We start from the raw sequence: 25,441 nt of genomic DNA on the forward strand, positions 1-25,441 counted from the left end.
AGCTTCTGCCAGCTGATGCTGCGGCTATGCCCATACATCCCTCACCCACTCTAATTTATGCTTGCACCTGCAGGAATAATCCGCCCAGCCTGGCTTTTCCCTGATCTAGTCCACATGCAGCACACAGGTGTTGCAGCCTTGCTTAGTCTGGTCTGTCTCTATCCCAGCCCATGCTCTCCAGTGGGAGTAGCTGTCTGGCGAGGGGACCAGCCCCTTAATCCCCCTGCCAGCTCTGCCCACTCCCTTCCTGGATCTCACGTGTGCTGGTTGGGTGCTGCATTCATATCCAGTACAGGCAACTATGCCCTGGCATTCCATAATGTGTACTGGTTTTGTCGCAACCAAACCCGGCTCATCCCACACTCTGTTCTGGTGATCGGATTTGCCAGTGGATGACATGAACTGATTCAGCCTGGTCTGCCCCTGACCCATGCTGAATGTGTGCCAGTGGGAAACTTTCCATGGCCTATTCTGGCCTGTTTCCTGTCATGCTTCTTGTGCTTACCTGCAGGGACTGTGTCCTGCCAGAGGAGTTGCCCAGGCTCCTCCATCAGAACCCCTCCCAATGCCAGATTTTGCGCATGTCAGGGGGTCCTTGAGCCAACCCTACTCAGTTCACCTCCTGTCCTAGCAGGAACAGTGGCTTTTCCAGGCTGGTTTTCACCCCATTTTGGTTCTTGTTGTTGGATGTTTCAGCCCGGCCATGGCGAGGAGCCTTTCTTATTTTGGGTTCAAATCAAAACTAGTAGCTTTTGGGTCACTCCATGAATGGCATTGTCTTAGTGTACTTGTATAGCTCTAATAATTTACCATAAACTGAGAAGCTTATAGACAATAGAGACTCATTTCTTAATTTTACAGAGACTTGTAAGTGTGAGATTGTGGCACCTTGGTTTCTGATGATGATCTCCTTTGTGATCCGTTGATGATATACCCTTGCAAATTCCATAGATTATGGAGCAACAAGGCAGCTTCTTAGTGTATGTTGCATGAAAATACTAATCCTATTCATTAGGGACATGCCTTAATGATACCATCAGTTGCAAAAAAAAATTCAATTCCCTCTAATGCCATTATACTAGTGATTAGATTTCAATATGTAGATTTTGGGTAAAAAAAAATTCAAACAAAAGTGCAAAGAAAGCACACTCAACTGTGGACTAGGTTTTCGGTAAAATTCAACAAGGTTGATTATATATTCTGTTTTTCTTTTGGTACTACAAGGGACCAGATACAGATATTTCCCCTTGACCTTAGAAGGGATGTAACAACATGGAGCATTTCTTTAGATATTGCAAAGTTTCACTGAGATAGTAATCTTCAGAAACTTTGTGTGACATTTTCCCCAATTTCTGATATTCAAATGTCTTACCAATATGACTGGAGTTACTTTCTATTCATCAAGTCAGATCAACATATCATCAGTGTAATAACCCAAAATTGAATTCCTTATCTAATGCAAAGTGTGTATAGACTGGACCCATTTTTGTGGCATATCAGTTGAATCTGCCACCAGCAGTGCTGGTGCCCAATATGAGAGCCAGTTTGAATCCCATATGCTATAGTTGCAATCTAACTCTTCATTAATGTGCCTCAGAAAGCAACAGAAGGTGAGCTGAATGCTTGGGATCCTGTATTCACATGGGAGACTTAGATGAAGTTCCTGGCTCTTTACTTAAACCTGGCCATTGTTGTCACTTGAGTAGTAAACCAGCAGATGAAAGATCTATCCTCTCCCCCTATGTAACACTTCATTTAAAATAAAACAAATAATTCTCTCAAAAATACCCATATAGACTAAAGCATTTCACAGAACTGGGGAGTTAGCACCTCTGAAGTATAAAAGCATATTCCTGGCATATCTCTTCTTTTAGCCTTTGCTGGCAGGTTAAAAAAAAAGCAAAACAAAAACAAAAGCAAACAAAACATCAATAACAACAAAACCTTTCTTAGTTTAAGACATATGGCATTGATATGGTGATGTAGCAAATTAAGTTGCCTCTTGAGACTCCCACACCCCATATTTCAGTCCCTGGTTACAGTAACAGCTGTCCTGTGCTTCCAACTCAGTTCCTATTAATGTACCTAGGAGGCAGCACATAATGGCCCAAATGCTTGGTGTGTGGATTCATGTGGTAGACCAAGGTGGAGTTCAAAGCTCCTGATTTTGGCCTGGACTATCCCTGGCTGCTGCAAATATTTGGTTAGTAAGGTGGTATAGTTAAGATCGATCTCTCTCTCCTCTCTCTCTTTCAAATAAAAAAGAATTAAAAGAGAGATCCGTAGGAGCTGGCAATGTGACATGGTAGGTTAAATCCTCCCAGGGATGTTGGAATCACAATAGGGGTACGAATTTGAGTCTCAGCTTCTGCACTTCCCATCCAGCTCCCTGTTTGACTTTTTTTTTTAACTTATGCTAAGTATATTATTCTTTTTTAAAAAGAAGCAGTTGGACTTGACTGGACTATAAGATGTTGGACTCTATGCTTGGTATATGCTTACAAAGAGGGAATCTCAACTGAACTTGAACTGTGGTGATGCAACAAGAACCCACCATGCGGGGAGGGTGTGGGGAGGGTGTGGGGAGAATCCCAGTTCCTATAAAATTAGAACACAATGTAATTAATGTATAAATTTAATAAAAAAAGAATTGTGATAAGAGGAAAACAAAGAAAAAAAAGATTTATTTTTGTTTGGAAGGTACAGTTACATAGAGAGAAGGAGAAAGAGTGAGAGAGAGATAGCTCCCACTGGCTGGCTCACTCTCAAAGTGGCTGTAACAGCTGGAGTTAGGCCTGTCAAAAGCCAGAAGCCAGGAGCATCCCCTCCTGCCCATAACTCCCACGGGGTTACAGGGCCAAAAACATTGAGCCATCCTCTGCTATCTTCACAGGCCACCAGCATATAACTGGTCAGAAATGGACCTGCCGGGACTCAAATTGCCGCCTGTATGGAAGATTGGCACCACAAGTGGAGGCTTAGACTGTTACACCATTGTGCCAACCTCAAGTATTATATTCTTATAAATGATATTATAAATTATATTATGTTTTCAGCTGCATTTAGGATGGTCTATTGTTAGTAGATAGAAGGACAATATCATCTTTGTACTGAGTCTGTATTTTCAAACTTGGTTGAAATTGCTGTCTTTTTTTTCTCATTTCATTCAACATGATGTCTTCCAGTTTCAACCATTTTGCTGCAAATAACAGAATTTCATTCTTTTTGTAGATCTGAATAATATTCCATTATATTTATTTTTATTTATGTGGGAAATCTTCTGTCTGCTGCTTCACTGCCCAAATTTATTAACTTGCTTGATATTATATCTTTGGTATTTTCTGTATTCAAAATTACATCATTTACAAATTGAAATGTTTTCTTTTTTCTTTCTTTTCTTGCCCAGTTTCTCTGGATACAAATTATAGTGCAACATTCCATGGAAGTGCTAAGAGTGAATATTTTATGCTTCATGCTTTTCATTTATCTTAATGAGAAAGCATTCAATATTTTATCTAGGGTTTAAAATTAGCTGTGGATATTTACAGATATCCTTTTTCTGGTTGGGTAAGTGCCATTTTATTACGTTTGTTGAATGCTTTTAATGAAAGGAAGTTAATTTTTTTTCATTCTTTTGAATTTATTGAGGTGACTGTATGACGTTTGGTTTCTATTTTTACTTTGATCAAGATTCATATGGTAAACCAACTTCTGTTATGCAGTACAATTATTCACTTTCATTTCAGGGTAATACTAACATCCTTATGGAATGTGTTGGGAAATGTCTCACTCTCTTCTGTTTTTTGGAAGAATTTGTAAAAGATCGGAGTTTTTCTTCTTTAAAAGTTTACTGTATATATTCTTAGAAGTGATATTGCTGGGTCATATGGCCTAAGTGCTTTTAATTGCCTAAGTATTTTAATTGCCTAAGTATTTTCCATACTGACTTCCATAGTGGCTACAGCAGCCTGCATTCCCACCAGCAGTGGAGTAGGGTTCCTTTTTCTCCACAACTTCTCCAGTAGGTCTTGTTTGTAATTTTCTGTGTGGGCAATTCTTTCTGGCATTAAGTGGAACCTCAGTGTTGTTTTTATTTGAATTTCCCTTATTGCCAGAGAGCTTGAGCGTTTTTTCATGTGTCTGTTAGCCATTAGAATTTGTTCCTTTGTAAGTGTCTGGCAATTTTTGCATAAGAAAGCAGCATGTACCCCAATGTTCATTGCAGCACAATCAACAATTGCAAAAACATGGAAGCAAACCTAAATGCCTATCAACATAGGACTGGATAAAGAAACGGTGGCTCATCTACACCATGGAATACTACTCGGCAATTTAAAAAAATGAAATACATTACTTTGTGGCTAAATGGACCAATCTAGAGATGATTATGCTAAGGGAAATGAGCCAATCCCAAGAGGTCAGATATCATTTGTTTGCTCTAATATAAGATAATATGATGTCAAATTTAGAGATATTATATGTGAATCTTCCTCTATGTCATTTCATACTTACCTGTACCTTATGTAACAAGAACTTGTGATGTAATTCATTAATCAACCATCCATAAGAGGCTGATTGTTTATAATCACCTGAGATGGTCAATGTCCCCTTTATCACTGTTATCTGTGCTTTGCATAAATAATGAAAATCTAATCCTACATTAGGACTCCAGGATACAAAAATGAATCTGCAACAAAATGACAGTCTCCTACATGGTTAGGAGACACTGCGGTGGCAGCATGATGGACTTGGGAAAATTAATGAAAGACACACGTTGTGAACCTGGAGGGGAGAACAGAGGGCAGGGAAGGGAAATTGGGGGAGGGATAAGGGAAAGTCCAGTGCCAACTAAACTGTATCAAAAAAACGATAAAAAAAAAGTTTACTGTAAAAGTGAGTATTTTGCTATGATAAATTGAATTGCTGCTTGGGGAACCTAAACACATTATCAGAGTGCCTGGTTTGAGGCTTCCTTCCAAAATGTGCCAGTACTCAGGGATGCAGAGCCACCACCTGATATCAACCCAGGGTCCCGATGTGGTGCATATTCCAAAGGTTCTGCCCAAGTAGTTTGGGTGGCTCTGAAATGCTGTCAATGTTGCTGGTCCTAGGCTGAGGCAATCCTCCCAAGATCCATTAGCTGACATGGTCTCCATTCACCCAGATTTATGCTGTCATCATTTGACTGGGGTAGTTGTCCATTCTGTTTAGCTCTACCATGGTACTCAATGAGCTGCCAAATTCTCCATGTACATCAGGGTCTGCATCTACTGCTCCACCTTTTTCACTTGTAAGCGGGCCCAAGGACCTGGACCAGACAAACTGAGTTCCGCCAGGTCTCCCACCCCTGGGGCTCACAAACCTATCACCTGCCTCATGTACAGGCCCCCAGAATCCAGGCTAGGCAACCCAAGCCCTGCTAGATCCCTCACGCCCAATGCTTATGAACCCAGAACCCATCTCACAGTGGGCCCCAGGACCTGAGCCAGGCAACTGAAACCCCTGTAGATCCCCTACCTCTGGGGTTCACAAACCTGGCACCCACGGACCCCAGGCTGACACGGCTCACCTCACTTCAGCACTCAACATTGTGTTGCACAGCCTGGCTCAGTCCAGCCTGTCCCCAGTTCCAACTCCTACTGGTGGGTGCTACAGTCTAACCCACCCCAGTGAGATCCCTGTCCCAGCTCTAATGTGAGTTGGCTGATATTGTAGCCCAACCTGGTTCTCTGCACCTTGTCCTGGTTCTCAGGTCTACCAGTGGATACTATGAACTGGCCCAGCTTGGTCTGTCCCCAGACCTGAGATTCATGTATGCCAGTGAGTACTATAACTTGGCCTGGTCTGGGCTACTCCTTGACTTGATACTTGCACTCACCTGCAAGGACTACGTCCAGACGAATGAGTTTCCCAAGCTCCTCTATCAGGTCTCCTCCCAGTAGCAGATCTAGTGCACACCAGTGGGTTCTTGGTACAGATTAATTTCATTCTTTTTAATGGTTGCATAGTGTTCCATGGAGTAGGTGTACCATGGTTCCTTTATCCATTCCCCTTTCAATAGGCTTCTGGGTTGTTGCCACATCTTGACAATTGTGTATTGAATTGCAGGTCATTTTCTCATTCGCAGACTTCACTTCATTTGGATATATTCCCAGCAGTAGGATAGCTGGGTATTATGGTAATTAAATTTTTATTTGTCTTAGCATTCTTCATACTGACATCCGTAATGTCTGTACTAGTCTACATTTCCATTAACAGTGAAGTAGAGTACTCTTGGGATGCTGAGTCAGTATTGCTTTCCATATGGGACTGATGAAATGCAGTCAGCTGAAAGTGAATTCTCTCCTGGCTTAGTGCATATAATTCTCACTGTTGTCTGCTTCTGCTTATAGTCAGATTTAAAAATCAGCAGGACCCGCAGTTCTATGGATAGTTTCACCTCCTGAGTTCCCAGTGAACACTCCTTCCCAACTGGCTGCCAGAAGAGCTAAAATGGACAGTGGAATATCTGTTCACAGTAAAATCACTCTGCTGTCTCTGCTGCTTCTCCATGTTCACAGGTCTCCATGTGTTTCTATGCCATCAGGCCATCTTCTTCTATTTCCCATGGTCATGCCTTCTGTTCCTCCCTGGCTAGCTCTTCTTCATCTGTTTAAACCTGTCCTCATCCTATTCTGCAATCTTGATAATCCATGTTTTTATATTTATATTTTTATTTGTGTTACATAGATGTTTTCTTGTATGTCACGTCAATGTATTTATCTTTCATTTTGCATGAATGCTGCAAAAATATCAGATAAGATACCTGAGCGAACATATGCTATTTGTCCTTATTTCACTGAGCATAATGGTCTCCAGTTGGGACCATTTTGTTGCAAATGATAAAGTCATTCCTTTTAATGGCTGTTTAGTACTTTATAGTGTAAATGTACCAAAGCTTCTTTATTCATTCCTGTTTCAATGGGCATCTGTGTTGTTTCCATATCTTCCCTATTGGGCATTTTAATGCTATGGATATAGGGTTGCATGTTGCTTTCTCATATGCAGACTCACTTCATTTGGATATATTCCCAGGAGTAAGATATCTGGGTATCATTGTCATCCAATTTCAGTTGTCTTAGCACTCACTAACCATACTGACTTCCATAGTGGTGGTGGTAGCGTATACTCCCAACAATATAGTGAGGTAGTTTTCTCCCCATATTCATGCCAGCAAGGGTTGTTGGTACAGTTCTGAATGTAGACCAATCCCAATGAAGTTAAGTGTAGGATAGCATTTATTTGCATTTCCCTGGTAGCCAGAGAGAAATTTATTCTTTTTTTTAATCTTTGTTGCTGAGGCATTTTTTTAAATTTAATTTTGTTTTATGACACAGTTTCATTGGCTCTGGGATTCCCCCAACTCCTCCTCATGCCCTGCCCCCCTGTTGGATTCCTCAACATTGTTGCAATATTACAGTTCAAATCCAGTCAAGATTCCTTCATTGCAAGCATGTACCATGCATAGAGTCCAGCATCTTATTGTTCAGATAAATCCAACAGTTTCTTGGGAAGACCATCCCTGGTCTGAAGCCTGAGCTGGCAGAATATCATCTTGTCCAATGAAAAGTTCCAACATAACATCAACAACAATTTACAACATTATGGTGTTAATTGACATGATATTGAGTGACCAATATGTTAGAAAATGCAAGTTCTTAACCACATCCTGTGACTACTTCACTGACATTTCAATTTTAGTTTATACACAACCAGCTTCTATCCACCTTAGAATGGTTATAGGGTACTATTCAGCTGTTTTGCATCTATTTTCATTTTTATATTTAGAAGTTTATAGTATTAAAGCATAATTTTTACTGAACTTGGTGGATTTTAGGATAGTCTAAACTGGCTTATAACTCTAACAAGGCATATATTAACAATTGAGGTGCAGAACAGTTTTAGGAGGGGTGTGCAGAGAAATCTTCAATGCTTTAGTGAGGAGTAACTAATCTTTGTGTCCTACTTAGTAAGGTATATGTGAGTCCAAGTTGATCATTTCTGTATGGTTCTAAGCTTTTCTTACTGGTCTCTATCTGATCTAATTTTTATTTTTTTATTTTTAATTTTTTTTGGGGGGGAGGGGGCTCTAGCATGACCCTGATGGTCATTGCAAGAGAGGGTGCGAATCCAAAGTTGGAACTAAGTAAGAACCAGAGAAAGCTCCTCTCTCTAGTCCCAAAGGAAGTTTACTGTTCTGTTTCTGAGGACCACTCAGGGCTCCCAGCTGTTGTTCTGATGGCATTAGATCCTGTGAGGGAGGATCTGGGCTTCTTCCATCCCATGTGGGAGATCCTATAGGGAGTAATTGACCTCAGAATTCTCGGCCTACAAGGGCAATCCAATTCTCCGTGGTCTCCTTGGCTGTTGGGATATAGCCGTTGGTGCCCATACTGATAGTCGTTGGTGAGGATCTGGGATTCTCCAGGGTTGGGATACAAGCCTCCTCCTGTCTGCCTTCTCCACTCTTCCTGAGCCCCCCCCCCCCCCGCTCTGTGCATATGACCTTCTGTTAAGAGGTTGTCAGGATCGCTCTTGAATCCCCCTGTATGTCTTTATAGTTTTGTTAATGTCTAATGCTGATTCGAGCCTGTTGTCTATAAGTTACCTGTTATATTCTTGACAGGTTATACTTAACATCTTCCTCATACATTCTAAGAAGGTGGAAGATTTCTCTGCTCTCCCGCCCCATTACAGAATAACATAGGGCATTAAAAGTACATTAGGTTTTACAGTTCTTTGATGTAGATCATAAGCAGTCTGACTCACATTGATTGTTGGTTCATTGGTTGTATCACAATATCTTATTGCATGAGATACAGGCTGTTTGAGGTTGAAATGATATTATAATTTACGAGACATTTATTCTTTTAAAAATGTCTGCTCATTTCCTTCAACCATTTCTTCACAGGGTAGTTTGTATTGTTATCACTGAGTTTATGAATCTCTTTGTAAATCCTAGATATTAGTCCCCTATCTGTTACGTAGTGTGCAAAGATTTTCTCTCCTTACTTTCTCACTTTGTTGATCATTTTCTTTGGTGTACAGAAGCTTCGTAGTTTGATGTAGTCCCATTTGTTTATATAGGCTTTGATTGCTTGCACTTTTTGTGAATGTTCTAAGCAATCTCCAGCAATGCCTGTATCTTTCAAAGTGTTTTCATCTTTTTCTCTGATGGTTTCTGGGTGCAAATTTAGGTCCTTGAACCACATAGAGCTGATTTTTTTGTGTAAGATGACAGGTGGGGGTCTTATTGATTTGACTGGGTAAAATTATAAATAGAAGCAATTTATACAGGCTGATAATAGTAAGAAGTAAATGATATGACGGTTGTTTGAAGTAGAATAGAGGTGATAGATAAAGAAGTGGCTAAATTTATAAAGACATCCTAGGATTTGTTGACTGGGATTAGGGCACTAGCAGATGAATATGGTAATGACATCACCTAGGTTATATGGGTGAGTGTATTGCAAAGTAATCATAAATAACATCAACTGCAATCAGGTACTTTGTAAGGCTGTGCTATTATTAATTGTAGTTTATTGACGCAGAAGTCAGAGTTGTGCAAAGCAAATCAGGATACATGAATCACCAAATACATGGTGACAATAGTTGAAAAGTAGGAACTTTATACTTGTTCTAAATACTTATTAGGATACACTTAAGTAGCAGAATGATGGATTTATGACTGGTTAAGAAATACTAGACTATTATAATAATATGAGGGAAATCAGTAGAGGGGAGAGGATTTGGGGACGGGGTATGGGAAATTCCAGAGCCTATGGAATTGCATCTAAAATATAATAAATAAAAATAAATCAAAAATAAATCACATAGACACAATTAATAAATAAATACACTTTCAAAAAATTAGTTTTGGGGCTAGAGTTGTAGTGTAGAAGCAAATGCTACACTGGCATATCATCTGGTACAGCAAGTGTATGCTGTGTGTCTGAATCCTCTGCAGGCACCAGCACATGTCCTGAACGCCCCACTTTAAATCTGTTAGTTAGCTGTTTCCTATACCTGAGTCTTAGTTATCCTCCAAAATCAGTAGTACTAAGTGCAAATAGGATGAGAGAGGATGTGGAATGAATATAGATAGCATAATCCTTTCTGTTAGCAAAAATAGTAGACAGGAAACATTATAGTGGGGCTGGATTTACATATGTAACTACAATTGCTATGATTTGAGGGATTCAAACAGATCTCCAAAGAATCTTTGAGTTAGATTTCTACTATTTGAAATTCTACCATTCACGTTTGAATAAAACTTAAAGTTTTCTTAATTTTTTCCATTAAGTAGAAATATCCTTACAAGGAGTAATTGTTTGACTACAGCCAGCCATCAACATTCCAGTGTGCTTTGGGGTTTTATATCATTGATTGGGCTGCTAAAGTAGAGATTGCAATAGAAAGGCTGTGAAAGGACAACGTTGGTGACGCGAGTGCAGGTAAAATGGAACCTTGATAAATAGGTAATAGCTCTTTAAGTGAAAAGAGGAGTTGCTGTAATACAATCAAATTGCAAGCTCCATGAGGGAATAGAACATTTTTGCCTTTATGCCATTTTACCACTAGTACCTAAAACAAAGCCTAAACATTGAAGGCATGGGGAATGTTAATCAGGTAATATCCATTCTATTGGAAGATAATGTTGTGATATGAGGTCCAAATATAGTTTTGCATGTAGAGGTAACATGAAAAGCTATAACTAAGGGAAACATCCTAAAGTACCGTATGGACTCCCCCCCCCCGCAAAAAAAAGCAGATGGGTGGTGATAGAAAAGATTAAATCATCCCAGGAAAAACAGGCGTTTGGGAGGCTAGGTGTGGCTTCTCTTCTTGTTTTCTCCCTCCCCCCAGATACAGGAAGGGAAAAAAAGAGAATGTGGAAATGGTGATTTCATCCACCTCCCTGTAGCCCTTGACCCTAATCAGCCTAGTCAACGATGTAAAAATCATCAAAAATAAAAATAATGAATAATCTAAAAAAGCTAAATTAGTATAACCCAAACTTTCTGTTGATGCCCATGTATTCTCCCCACAAGAGTACAACTCATTTACTCCAATATCCCCCTTACCCTTGTGGTTTATTTATTTATTTATTTATTTATTTATTTATTTTTGATGAGGTGGCTGGTCAGGGGGTTATTAGCACTCTGCTCACTTCTCATAAGTAGGGAGCAGCCAGGTGAAATAGAACGCTTCTTTTTTTTTTTTAAGATTTATTTATTTTTATTGGAAAGTCAAATATACAGAGAGGAGGAGAGACAGAGAGAAAGATCTTCCATCCAATGATTCACTCCTCAAGTGACCGCAACGGCTGGTGCTGCGCCGATCCGAAGCCAGGAGCAAGGAGCCAGGAACCTCTTCAGGGTCTCCCCGCGGGTGAAGGGTCCCAAGACTTTGGGCCATCCTCGACTGCTTTCCCAGGCCACAAGCAGGGAGCTGAATGGGAAGTGGAGCTGCCGGGACTAGAACCAGAGCCCGTATGGGATCCTGGCACCTTCAGGGTAAGGACTTTAGCCGCTAGGCCACGCTGCCGGGCCCAAAATACGATGATTCTCACTGTGAGTGTGGTCTTCTGCCACGATTCAAAATCTAATTAGCGACAGTGTGGCAAGTGTTTTGGTCATTTCATGACTGTGCCCTCAAAAAATATTATAAAAGTGGCCCTAGCATGATGGCCTAGCAGCTAAAGTCCTTGCCTTGCACGCAACGGAAACCCATTATGGGCGCAAATTCTAATCTCTGCAGCCCTGCTTCCCATCCAGCTCCCTGCTTGTGGCCTGGGAAAGCAGTCGAGGACGGCCCAAAGCCTTGGGACCCTGCACTCGCGTGAGAGACCTGAAAGAGGTTCTTGGCTCCTGGCTTCGGATTGGCATGTAGCTGCTGCTGTTGTGGCCACTTGGGGAGTGAATCAACGAATGGAAGATCTTCCTCTCTGTATTTCCTCCTCCCTGTATTTCTGATCTTCCAATTAAAAAATAAAATACATATTTTAAAATATTATAAATGTAAACATTTAAATTATTCTTTTAATTTTCCGTGTGTAGGTTCCAATGCTGGGACCAATGAGGTGAACCTTGTCTAAGCAGATAAGTCACTGTAGTTGTGTCGCTTAAAAAAAAAAAAAAAAAAAAAAAAAAAAACATAATGTTCTCTCAGGCTAGAGTGCATGTAAAATATAAACCATCTCATAGCTGTGCAAGTTAACTGAAATCACTAAGCATTTTTATCTGAGGAATTACACACAAGTTGCCATCACTGCCGCTTCATACACACTTTAAAAAGGAAAAAGAAATGGAAACTCTTAGGAATGATCACTCCTTTAACCAAGCTAAGATCACTTCTTCAATTTTATTCATTATTCATTATTTCGTTCTTGCACCTCACTACGCTCCAATCTCTCTTCATCTACAAATTCTCCTTGAGAGGAAATTCTTGAGAAACAAAATACAAATAAAGTTTAAGAGGTAAATCAAAAAAAAAAAAAATGTTTCTGAGTAAATAGTATCCTGAAATAAACTGCTTGTTGGATCCTCAGTAAGAAACATGGAATTCAACAACAGTCATAGGAGTATAGTAGTAGTGAGCCTATCCTGTGCATGACCTTTTTGAAAAAAACTGAGACCAAAAGCTATCTCTATCTTAGCAGGTTTTGTCAAGCTGAGGTAGCAGACATTCTTTGTTGCACAGTTCTAGAAAATTGGTAGCAAACTGGCAGGTGTCATAGCCTAACCCAGCATTCCTAGCATTCCAGCCTGGCTCCTGCATATGCCAGTAGGCTCAGGTTTGGCCTGGCCCTGCCTAGTTTACACCATTCCAGAACCAACACACACACAACGGCCAAGGCTGGGAGAGACTAAAGTCAGAACCCTAGAAGTGCATTTGGACCTTTCACATAGGTGGCAGTGGCACAAACCATTGGATCCTCTTCTGCTGCCTTCCCAGACACGTTAGCAAGGAGCTGCGTTGGACCTGGAGCATTCAGGACTCAAATCAGCCCTCATGTAGGATGCAGTTATCCCAGGAGCTGCTTAACTAACTTGCACACACACCAGCCCAGATTCTCTGGGATTTCATTTCTCTTCCTTTAGGAACTAGCACATGGGCATAATGACAATATCTCCTTCCTTAAATGATTGTCAAAGTATATTGCCAAAATACAAAGCATTGGTTTAAATATATTTAGCCAGCTAATTAGATAGATAGATAGATAGATAGATAGATAGATAGATAGATAGAAATATAGAAATGTAGTGCCTGGCACAAACAAACGTCATTGTCATTAGTACTGCTGCCATGTGTTATATATTGCTAGATTCTTCAAAAATCCCAAGAAAGTTAAGGTCAACAAAGACAAAAGAAATCAAGAGCAGTTTCCTGGGTTACATGAAACTTAAGCTGAATTTTGGAACATATTTGTGTATCATCTTATTTCATAACTTAGAAAAATTATATAAAATGAAATGGAAAATTAGTTTTACATTGAATAAGTATTTGACTGTCAGAATCCCAACTTGTAAATTGTATAATGTAAGAAATTGTAGATAGTCTAAGTTAGGAAATATGATTCATATTCAAATTCAAATGTTTCTAGGTCCAATGCCTTCAATTGGAACCACTGTATCACACCGAAAGTCAAGAAGAGTAAATAAATCTAGAAAATGAAATTAACATGTTGGCATCAGGTGAAAAGGCGTTTCAAGTAGGTGTTTGTGGAAGAAAGTTTATGTGACTTTCCATTTCTCAGGGAAAAGTTAAAATCAGAAATATGCTTTCCCTTTATAAATGAAAATTAGTCATAAATTATCAAAGCACTTACCAGTCACATTTTGAAAGCTAATGAAGTATTTTAAATCTATTGTGCTTTTGTTCTTAGAGTGAATTCAATGTTTCCAACTTTGGCATTCAAGAATATAGGAATGATTAGGTGATTGTTCATCTAAAAATTTATTTTTCTATAACATGTGGATAGTTTAGAAGTTTATTGACAACGAAATTTAAAAGCTTATTTTCAAGTGAACAATGTTGAGGTATGTGCATAATTGTTTCTTTGTGATAGCCAGAACTCGGTCTTGATCTCTTATATGAGTAAAAGAACCCGATTAGTCGACCCATCACTACTACTGCCCACAGTCTGCACTGGCAGAAAGCTGGAGTCAGGAACTGGAGTTATTTTATCAGACCTAGGTACATCAGTGTGTGATGTGGACATTTCAACAGGTGTTGAACTACTAGGCTAAATGCCCACTCCACACTGTCTTCCGAGCATATTTTCTCATAAACATTTGAAATATTTTTACATATGCTTTGATCCATATTACTCTTGAATTTTCAGAAATGTTGTTTCTAAAACTGCAAAAGTCACAAAACAGTGGGATCTGAAAATTAATTAGAAATCTTACATTGAAATCAATTGGATAAGACTGTAAGAATGTTTCACTAGTAAGTTTTTAAGGTTTTCTTAAAGATACATAGTAGTAAAAAATATGGTTAAAAGTTTAACTTTTCATTAGAATATTCCAAATGCAGTAATTAAAAAAAACGAAGAATTATGTTGCTTTGATTTCTAAAATGTAAATACAATACGAAGCTTTTGTTATGGTTGTCTTTTTTCTTACTATCACTTTTTATTTCCCAGCAAGATAGAACAAATAATTCAATTCAGGGAAATTGACCAAATTACAGTACACGATTATAATTGTTAGGCCACAAACTTTTTCATGAGTTTCTTTGGGTCCCATATGAGAAAGAAATTATTACTGGTCTTTAATTGAATGATTCAAATGATTCATGATATTCATAAAGAGATAATATATTGATTTCTCAGATAAAGCATGGTACTTGCTTGTCTTCACAATCTGTTAAGGTGATGATTTTCAAAGTCTGGTCTCTGGGTCATATGAAAACATATTGGAAATACATATTCTCAGTCCTCACATCAGAACTGCTTAAGAAATTCTTTGAATAGTATAGCCCTCTGGATAATTCCAAGGCTTGCATAAATTTCAAAATCATTGTTTTGAGATGGGATTGATAAACACTCTTTGGATTGGTTTGTGACGACATAGAAGTTACTTCTCAGTTAAGTCTCGAATAATGAAACAAATTCTGGAGAGCTATCATATATCATAGTGTTGGAATTAATTAAATATATTGAATACTTGATTATTCAAAAGCAGATTCACAAAAGTAAGTACGTTGGGTTATGGATATATTGGCTTGAGTTTAGCATTGCAAACTATGTATCTTGAAAGATCACATTGTTTGTCAGAATTAAATGAGTCAGAATTCTCTCATGTTTCTTCTCCCAACCAAATAAAATTTGTTATGTTTGGAAAACCCTCATATTTGAAATTGCAATGTTATGAGAATTACTTTGGAATTTCACATAGGATGACTTCTTGGAAAATAACTTAGTATTATGCAACAAAAGCCTAGAAATTTCACTTTTAAAAATTTATCCAAAAGAAATAGTTGCTCAAATTTACAAAGATGAGTGTATAGGAATGTTTGTTTCTAAACATAAAACAATTAAAATCTACCTTACTGTCTAGTAGTTAACTAAATTATGGCATAGAAAATCATAGTTGCATATTTATTGACATAGATGTACATTAACAATTATTGAATTGCTAATAATTTTAGAAGAGTGTGTTTATACAAGTAAAATTTTATTAAATTAATTGCATAGGTGTCATTTATACATATATGTGCACATAGAAAAAGCCAAAAAATGTATACACACAAAAATGTTATTAAAGGAAATTCTTGATATACCTACATTTTATTATGTATAATATATTATACACATAATTCTGGCTATATACATATATATTGTTTTGTTTATCGTTATTTTCTCATGTAAAATTCTAATCCTGTGTGAACAAATAATGGGAGTTTAAAAACAAAATAATCCAAGATACTTTAACTGGCTTCTTACACAATCTTATCACTAGGGACTAGAAATATTCATTTTTACAAAAAGATATTTGTCCTAGAGTATTTGAAAGCAACTAATCCTTCTTGCTATAGTAGTTCATGGTCAAGGTCAATAGTTTAAAATCTGGCAGCGATTCATTTCTGAGCATTTGTATTATTATTAGATAATTGTAAAAATGTGTTTTTAATTTTAGAAGTCCCTGGAAAAATAGGAACATCCAGTAATAAGACGCAAGAGATCTTGGTTCAGCCTCTGCTGTTAACGTTTTGGATGCGCTTGGAAATTTTAGCCTCCCTCTTTTCTGGCCTTGCTTTCCTCACATAAAAAGTAACTGAATCAAAAGTTCTTGATGGCGTTTAGCAGCTCTAATAAAGCAGGAATCTACAATGCACTTAAAAGTCAAACTGTCAGCAGAGAGAGCTATATGAAAAAAATGTGGGGGCTAAGAAAAATAAAAGAAAATAAACCCCAAATTTCTCAAACACTCTTTTAAAGAGTCTGCTTTCAACTTTTCACAGGGTGTGGTTGATATTTTTCTTTCTTAGGAAGATTTTTACTTTACTGACTTAAACTATATATTTTCTGTTAAATACCAAAAGCTTCTTGAACATTGGTATGCTTGTGACACCTGGTGGTCAAATTAAAACTCACAGCTAAATTTCATCTCAGATACTCATTCCCATGCTCTTAGACATTTTAGTTCTAGATTCATCTATCCATCATGTAGTCAGTTATTCACCTAACAAGACTTAATAATATTTTGTTTTGTGAACCTGTGAAATGTTTGAGGCACTTTACAAAACACTTTACGGTTGAGGAAAAGAGGAGGAAGAGTCAATTGAAATGTGACCATTGTAACATAACTGAAACATAAAAAGTTAAATGACCATAGCATACTAGATGTGATAAGCGTATTCTCACTAAAGAAAATGATAAAAAGTATACATTCTTGAAGCCAGTAAAGATGTCTTTCTTGAGGTCTCAGATTCCCCATATGTAAGTTAACACCAGTGCTTTAATGTTTTATAGGAATGCTGTGAGAGATTGTAAGTGTATACAGAGTATTTAGCAGAGAGTCTGGCCAAAAGTAGATATTCAGTGATTGTCAGTAATTTTTATAATAAAGTCTCAAAGTGACTAGGAAAAACGTTATGTTAACTTTTGTTCTGTAATTTTATTTCAGGAGTGCTTCTGGTTCAATATTGAATTTCAGTATATATTGTGAAGATTATATGAAACATATAAGTATATTTTAAATTCACAGTCACTAAACAAGAGTTTTTTGTTGGCTCAGTTGATAAGCAAATGAAACCACACAAAAAATACAGTAAGGTGGGGCTCGGCAATGTGGCCTAGTGGCTAAGGTCCTCGCCTTGATTCCATATGGCTGCTGGTTCTAATCCCAGCAGCTCTACTTCCTCTCTATCTCTCCTCCTCTCAGTATATCTGACTTTGTAATGATAATAATAATAATAATAATAAATCTTTAAAAAATACAGTAAGGTGTCTTTATTAGAATAATTGCTTGATTCATCAAACAGTTAACTAAATCTAAAAGAAAACAAAATTAATTGAAGGTAGTTGACTAAGTGACAGGGTTATTTGAATGCAATGAGTTGTCAGTTCAGTAAATATGATGTTTCTCAGAGCCTCACATGATCAGTGTAAAGGCATCAAATATGTTGTCTGACACTGTGTGGGCTATACACATAGGTTGGCTACATTTTCACTTTTTTAATGGTTGTATTTAAATTTCAGTAGACATACCTCAGATGCTATATTGTTTTTCAAACTCTTCTTTCAAGAGTTGTTGCAAAATGTGCACTCACTTTTGCGCTACATACTACCAACTTCATATTAAGACTCTAGTTTCTCCTTTATTTCTTTAAAATATATATCAAAACAAAACTAACTCCACTTGCAAGTAATTTAAATTGAAAATGAGTGCTAAAATCCTATAGTTTTGCATCTACAATAAAATGTATAAACTGCATTTCCTAAAAGCATTAAAAATTTGAGTAGTTGAACTGTCATTTTAAAAAATAAATAAGCTATATTGTTACTGGTTTGGGGCCAAAAGCAATAATGTTTGGGCACAAAATCAAGAACAAGACCCATGTCATATTAGGAATGCATGTTTAATCTGGATAAAGAAGATTTGAGATAGAAAAGGATTATTATCTTCAGTTAGTTTAAGCGATTTCTTGTATAAAGGGAATAGACTTCATTTTATTTGGCTTTGGCAACAACTAGATTGAAATGACAGGAACAGGTTTTGACTCATAGAAGGGAAAATGTTTATTAAAAAGCATTATTATGAAAGTATAATTTTCCATATCAATAACTTTTCACCAGAGTTACCCTGAGAGTTGAATATTGTTTTTTGTTTTGTTTTGTTTTAAGATTCATGTGTTTGTCTTGGACAGTCAGATTTACAGAGACAAGGAGAGACAAAGAAATCTCTTCCATCTACTGATTCACTCCCCCAAGTATCCACCACAGCTGGAGCTGAACCGATCCAAAGCCAGGAGCCAGGAACTTCCTCCCGGTCTCCCACGCAGGTACAGGGTCCCAAGGCCTTGGGTCATCCTCATCTGCTCCCCAGGTCACAAGCAGGGAGCTGGATGGGAAGTTGGGCCACTGGGACAGGAACTGGAGCTAATGTGGAGGACATGAAAGGCAAGGACTTTAGCCACTAGACTACCGCGATGGCCTGAAATCCAGTGCTTTTTTTTTTTAAATTTTGTTAATTATTTACTTGTTTGCTGCTACACTTACTACCAAAGCCTTTCTATCCTTCACATATTTTGATAGTGTTGCGAGGTGCGAGTGAGATCACACCAGGCATGTCTAAGGTTTATTAAGGAGTCTTTATTAATCATGTTTGGAGACAATAGAGCACAATAGCAAATCACAAATCCATACAGCAATCCACCTAACCATAATCCAACCAATCATAATCCTAAAATGAACAAATGGTCATTATCCTTAAGTCCATCCAATAAGCTGAAAACCGATGTCCCAGCTTCCTCAACAATATATGTTATTCTAAGAGACATGCAACGAATAACCAGGACACACTCACAAAGAACCTGGACACACTTACAAAGCTGCAGACATTCACCTTTCCCTGGCTTCTTTGCCCACATTCTACTACTGCTAGGCCTCACCCCTCCTGGAACTCCTGATAGCACACAAACCAGTAACAACATTACTATATCCATTGTCCCATCGAAGCAGTACACAGGGACCATGCTCAGGGAATTACCTGTCCTGGGTCAGCCAAGAGTCGAGGTGCCAGAGTAATGGAAGCACCTGGCCAGAAAGAAAAGAGCCCCTGCTTCACGGGCCTTTTAAAGGGGCTTGTGAGGGGAATGGTTACACACAACACAATACCGTCCCCTCTCAGTTGATAGGTGAGTCACAGGTGGGTAGGAGCGAATATCTAAGTGTTGTGGGCTAAGGAGTTGATTAGTGCTCATTGGGATGGCAGGAACAGGAACTGGGCTTGTAGCTAAAAACACCTAGACCAATTGGACTTCCAGTATCCCGGCTCATTTAGGATGTGGGGGAAGTGGTTGAGGATGCAATTACCATTCCATTGCTGTTAGGACCCACCTTCAGGACAGAGGTTGGGGGACACAGCCAACTTTCATTTGCCCACTGTCAATGGGTGCTGGCTATCACAGGCTGCACCCCATAATAATAGCATGATCTTCTGAAAGCATGATCTTCAGAAACTGTCATGAATTTGTTAATGGACATAAATGTTTAGTTGCAGAAGCCTGGCTGTCCAGGGCTGGGAGAAGTCCCAGCTCTGCTCTGTGGAGTGCAGACCTGCCCCAGGGGTGGGTGTGCTGGAACCAGGCTCTCGGCCCACACCCCAGATTCGCCAGCCACTGGGCACGGCTGGGGCCCCTCCCTTGCCTTTCCTCCTCACTGCCAGCACCCTCAAATTCAGCCCCAATCCCACAGGAGAAGGCTGCGGCTCGGGGCCCAGCCTGGGGACATCCACAGCACTCCAGGTGGACAGTCGGTGCTGGCCAGGTCCAATGTCTCCCCTCCAGCTCACAGCAGGGCCTGGCTGGGGCTGAGGGAACAACACAGTCTCTTCCTGGAGTTCTTGTTGTTCAAGAGGGTGGTCGCAGTCCTGGCCTGCAGGGTCCTTCTCCCTCCTGGTGCCGGGCTGGTCACCTGCGATGTCAGGACACCTTGAGCTCCTGAGTGACGGCTCCTGACCCTGACGTGACAACTCCGACCTTACCAGGGCCCGGAACCGGGAAGGGCGTGTCAGGCTCCAGCCACCGGTCTGCACTTGACAGGTGTACATAGTAGGTCTGCTCCACGCAGCAGGCTGGGCACCGCTGTGGCTGCTTGGGGTACACTTGCCTCTCTCTTCCTCCCGTTTCCATTTCTTTTGCATGTTTCTTTTGATGAAAAAATTCTCTTAAATGCCATAAAATATAAGCAAGAATAATTTTGTCCTCAGTAAAAGTCAAGAAGGGAGAGGCAAATATTGTCAGAGTTGTACTGTCTTTTTGAAGCCTCTGTTCTTCCAAGCCCTCGGGACCTGTCAGTCAGGCCCCTGGTCCATATCCCATATCTCATTCACAAAGGTTGTAAGGCACACCCCAGAAGTCATGCAATCCAGTAAAAGTAAATGAAGTAAGTTTTCTCTCTTCCAGGATTGATGATAGGGAATTTAATTATATTGAAAGTACAGCTGGTGACAACTGGAAAACAGAAGTGTGAAACTACCCAAAATATTGGAATATATGTGTAGGGGTTATTTTGTAGTGAAGAAGTGCCAATTGAGTTGTGTTACTTTCTCTTACCACTAAAGGGAACACCTGACTATGGTTATTGCCAAAATACCACTGAAAATTTCTTTCTCAATATTGTTATCATTTGTAGATTGCGATGATATTTTCAGTTTCCATAGGCAACATGCTTTAATTTCATAAAGGCTCTGAATGTTTCTGCGGTACGAAACAAACATACTTGTATACTGGTATATGGATTGGCGTACCCTTGATCCTGTGTTTGTTCTGTTTTCTGCAGATATCATCATTCTAATGCTTTCCCGAAAGAAGGAACATAAATTCTCAAGATGGGGAGTAACAGCACCAACAGCACAAGAACAAAGTGCACTGATCTTCAAATGTCGTTTCAATACTCACTCTATGCTACCACCTATATCCTTATATTCGTCCCTGGTCTTCTGGCCAACAGTGTGGCCTTGTGGGTTCTGTGCCGCTTCATCAGTAAGAAAAATAAAGCCATCATTTTCATGATCAACCTCTCCGTGGCTGACCTTGCTCACGTGCTGTCCTTGCCCCTCCGGATTTACTATTACATCAGCCACCACTGGCCGTTCCAGAGAGCTTTGTGCCTGCTGTGTTTCTACCTGAAGTATCTCAACATGTATGCCAGCATTTTCTTTCTCACGTGCATCAGTCTTCAGAGGTGCTTCTTTCTCCTCAAGCCCTTCAGAGCCAGAGACTGGAAGCGTAGATACGACGTGGGCATCAGTGTGGCCATCTGGGTCGTCGTGGGGACTGCCTGCCTGCCAATTCCTATTCTGAGAAGTGCTGGTTTAGCCAACAACACAGAATTCTGCTTTGCTGATTTAGGCCTGCACAATATCAGCATGGCTTCCTCGATTGGCATGGTAACTGCAGCAGAACTTGGAGGGTTTATATTGCCTGTTGTAATTATTACTTGCTGCACTTGGAAAACAAGAAAATCTTTACAAGAAGTTCAAATCCCCCCTCAGAACACCAAAGAGAGGAAAAAAGCTCTGAGGATGGTCCTGATGTGTGCAGTGGTGTTTATTGTCTGTTTCACCCCATATCATCTTAACTTTCCATTCTTCATGATGGTGAAGCAAGAAGTCTTTTCGAATTGCTCCTTTATTAAGATTACTTTATGTTTGCATATCATTTCCCTGTGTCTTGCTAATTTGAATTGCTGTCTTGATCCAATTATATATTATTTTATGACCTCAGAATTTCGTGATCAGTTTTCAGAACATGGTGGCTTAGTTTTTCAGTCATGTATAAGATGTAAGGACAGTGCTTTGGAAATTCACCAGAGGCAAGAAGATCTTCAGACCATTTCTCTTGAATGTTTGGAGGATTCTAACACAATGTAATCACATAATTTGTTAAAGAGATCTACATACTCTGTTGATTTAGCTATGTACCTGTGAAGACATTTTCTTTAAAAATGGTATTCCTGAGTGATTTAATAAAATATGGGCTGTCTCCTTCCCTTAATCACAAAAAAATGATAATTCTGAAGGAACAATTTGTGCCTGTTTGTGAAAATGAAAATGCATTGTCCTGCGGAACATGTCAGAAGATATCTTTCTTTACAAAAATGATGAGCAACAGAATGAGTTGCACACCTGTTCATCAACAAGGAGTTTGATTTTTTTCACCCTCTCTTAAGTGAAAAAAAAAACATGAATTGAATGTGTAGTTATGGACTAATTTCCCATTGAAAATGACATATCAGATACATATAAGCCTAACATTATTTACAAAGTGTGTATTACTTTGAACAAAACAGGTTAAGGAGGAAAGGGATTTTAACATCAATAGGAGTTATGAAAATTAACAACCTTATAACTTAGAATAACAGATTTTGTTCTTTCCACAGGTAAATAAACAATTCACATGAAACCCAAATACGTCAAATGTTTCATGGAATTGGCACACAACACATGGTTTAAACACAAAATAAAATCTTGTAACATATCACACAAGCTTGAGTCTCGGGAGTTTCAATGATGATTCTATGCTTCATTAAACTAAACTGCAGCTGTGGTGTGTCTAGACTTAAATCTCTAAATGCAATTTGAGTCACAATTTCCCTTGATTTGTGAGAATCAGTGAGTTGATGAAAAATTAAAAGCAGTTATACAGTATTTCAGTTCCTAAACACTAGTCGGATTTTGTTTCTAGTACATGAAGATGTGTATAAGAAGACTATTGTTGAACTGAATTCTATTATGGGTAGGGAATGAAAAAAAAGTGGTTATTCTTGAAATCCCCAAAGTTAGATCATTTAAAAATATTTATTGCTGCATTTATATATATTCGAACTGGATTTTTATATACCCATTTTCCCTTAAAATAGTATTTTTAAAGATAGTGATTAGCTTCACAATGGTAAAAATACTTATCTGCTTGTATATGATTGGAAATCCACAACATATTTTGTGTGACTTTTTTGGTAACATATTGCTTATCAGAACAACAGCAGGTAACACGTACCACATGGGAGTAAACAAGGGAAGACCTAGGTGTTTGGAAATCTGGAATGGTACTATCATTCAGAGTGGTGTATTATGTAGAAAGAATTGTTTAACTCTGTAAGTACCTGAACATTTAAAAACACAGTGCTAGGTGCAAATGTTTCTGCAATATATTTCTTCTGCCCTCTAAAGCAATTTGTGTTAAATTTGGTGAGTGAAAAAACTGATCCAGATTCAGAGGACCAGGATGCCAATTTCAGGCCTGTCACCATTAGGATACATATTTTTGATAAGTTGCTTCTCTCTAAGTTTTAGCCTTATTATTCATATGTGCAGCAGCTAGAATAACTGGGGATCAAAGTGAGGCATGTTTTCTGGTACATGTGTCTTAAATACTACTCACTTCACAAATGTTTGTTGACATTGTTGCTTTTATTATTACTAAAGAATTTCAATACTAGCATTTGATGTACTCTTCAATACCATGAAGGATCATTGCTATAAATACCAGTTACTTTACTGACTGTACCTATTGCCCCTCCCAGGGCTGTAGAGATCTATGTTATCAATAAAATAGGCCCACAGAGTTTGTTCTTATCTATAGCTATATGTATAGTGTTTCAATCTCTACAATATCAAGCTATCCGTTCTCATATCCTGCCATTGTTAGTGGTCCTTTCTCAATAAATCAATCTTTTTGATTAATTATTTCTAATCTTTGGTGGCATCCAAAACACTAATTAGTTTGGATAGAGTTACAATTCAACGAAATTAGTAAAAGTGTATTTATTTTGTTTGGAGAGGATTGCATGGAAAATCTCCTAAGGGAATGAAGTACATGTACAGGGTTTAATTTATAAATTTTATGCCTCTTTTGGCAGTTCAGAGTTATTTTTCTTCCTTCCTGCTCTGTCCACCTGTGTGTGGATAGATAAAGTTGCCAGGTGCTTGAGTTCTAGATTACTGAGGTATGATTAGCTATTTTTTGACACCTGAAATATCTTGGAATATAAATATTGCTGGATGGGTAGCTAACTGCATTCTGTGTAACTAACTACACAGAGACATAGATAAAGATATAAATTCTGGATATATTAAAAACCATTACTCACTTCATCAAGCAAGAGTTTATAACTATTTTATTACTCTTGGTGAGATTATTTTCTATTTCCCATAGTGCTTTCCAGAAAACATTTCACCATGGCTATTGTTTTTTTCTTGTACAGAAGCACTTTGTTGAGATGCCCCTAAGTATTTAAAGTCTATCTGAGATACATTGATCTGCTTCTTGCATTGACTTACTGTTATTCTGAATAATGAACATTATCCATTAAATTTTAACAAGGATAATGGATTAGCTAACTCACTCTTCTGAAATTATCAAAATTCTCCAGAAATTTTCAATTTACTCTTTTAAAGAAACATACACAAGAGTATGTCTGGGGGCAAGGTGACTAACCACGTTTTTATATTCAGTGTTTTCTGAACCACTGGACTATAGAAATTCTAAAAATAATAGCCTTGGATCTATAGTTGTAAATGACTGACATTATTTAAATTTACACAATAGTCCTAGCCCTATTTTTACTTTACTGTGATGTGAAGCAAAATATTTTATCACTTCTTAAGACTCTTGGAAAGTTTAATAAGGGGGATATATATACATATATAATATATACATACATACATATGTATACATACATATACATACATAATATGCACTATAATATACACATGCATATATCAGATTATATACATTATATTTATATACATGCATATATTGTATACATTATATATTATATACATGTATATATGTACATATTATGTATTTTTTATTAAATTTATTCATTAATTACATTGTGTTGTAATTTTATAGGAACTGGGATTCTCCCCCCACTTCCCCACACCCTCCCCCCATGGTGGGTTCCTCCACCTTGTTGCGTAACCATAGTTCAAGTTCAGTTGAGAGTCCCTCTTAGCAAGCATATGCCAAGCATAGAGTACAGCATCTTATAGTCCAGTCAAGTCCAACTACTTATGGGGAGACCCTCTCTGAGGGCAGAGCCAGCAGAGTATCATCCCAATCAAATAAAAGCACTAAAATATTATCAGCAACAATTAACATCGTTATGGAATTAATTGACATAGTATTGAGCAGCCAACATGTTTAAAATAAATGTGATTTCTTT

The 25,441-nt window shown here is 38.3% G+C and overlaps 1 protein-coding gene across 3 annotated transcripts in view; it reads left to right on the forward strand.

Moving 5' to 3' along the window:
- The window catches only part of LOC101525129 (putative P2Y purinoceptor 10), a 45,127-nt gene extending 22,387 nt beyond the window's left edge, over positions 1-22,740 (forward strand). For all 3 annotated transcript variants that reach the window (XM_058658853.1, XM_058658854.1, XM_004592805.2), the window contains exon 2: positions 21,053-22,740. In XM_058658853.1, the coding sequence (XP_058514836.1) occupies positions 21,102-22,145 (1,044 nt within the window). In that variant the 5' untranslated portion in view covers positions 21,053-21,101 and the 3' untranslated portion in view covers positions 22,146-22,740. The remainder of the gene's footprint in view (positions 1-21,052) is intronic.
- The last annotated feature ends 2,701 nt before the right edge of the window (positions 22,741-25,441 follow it).

This window comes from Ochotona princeps, chromosome X (genome assembly GCF_030435755.1).
Source record: "Ochotona princeps isolate mOchPri1 chromosome X, mOchPri1.hap1, whole genome shotgun sequence".
Classification (NCBI taxonomy): Eukaryota; Metazoa; Chordata; class Mammalia; order Lagomorpha; family Ochotonidae; genus Ochotona; species Ochotona princeps.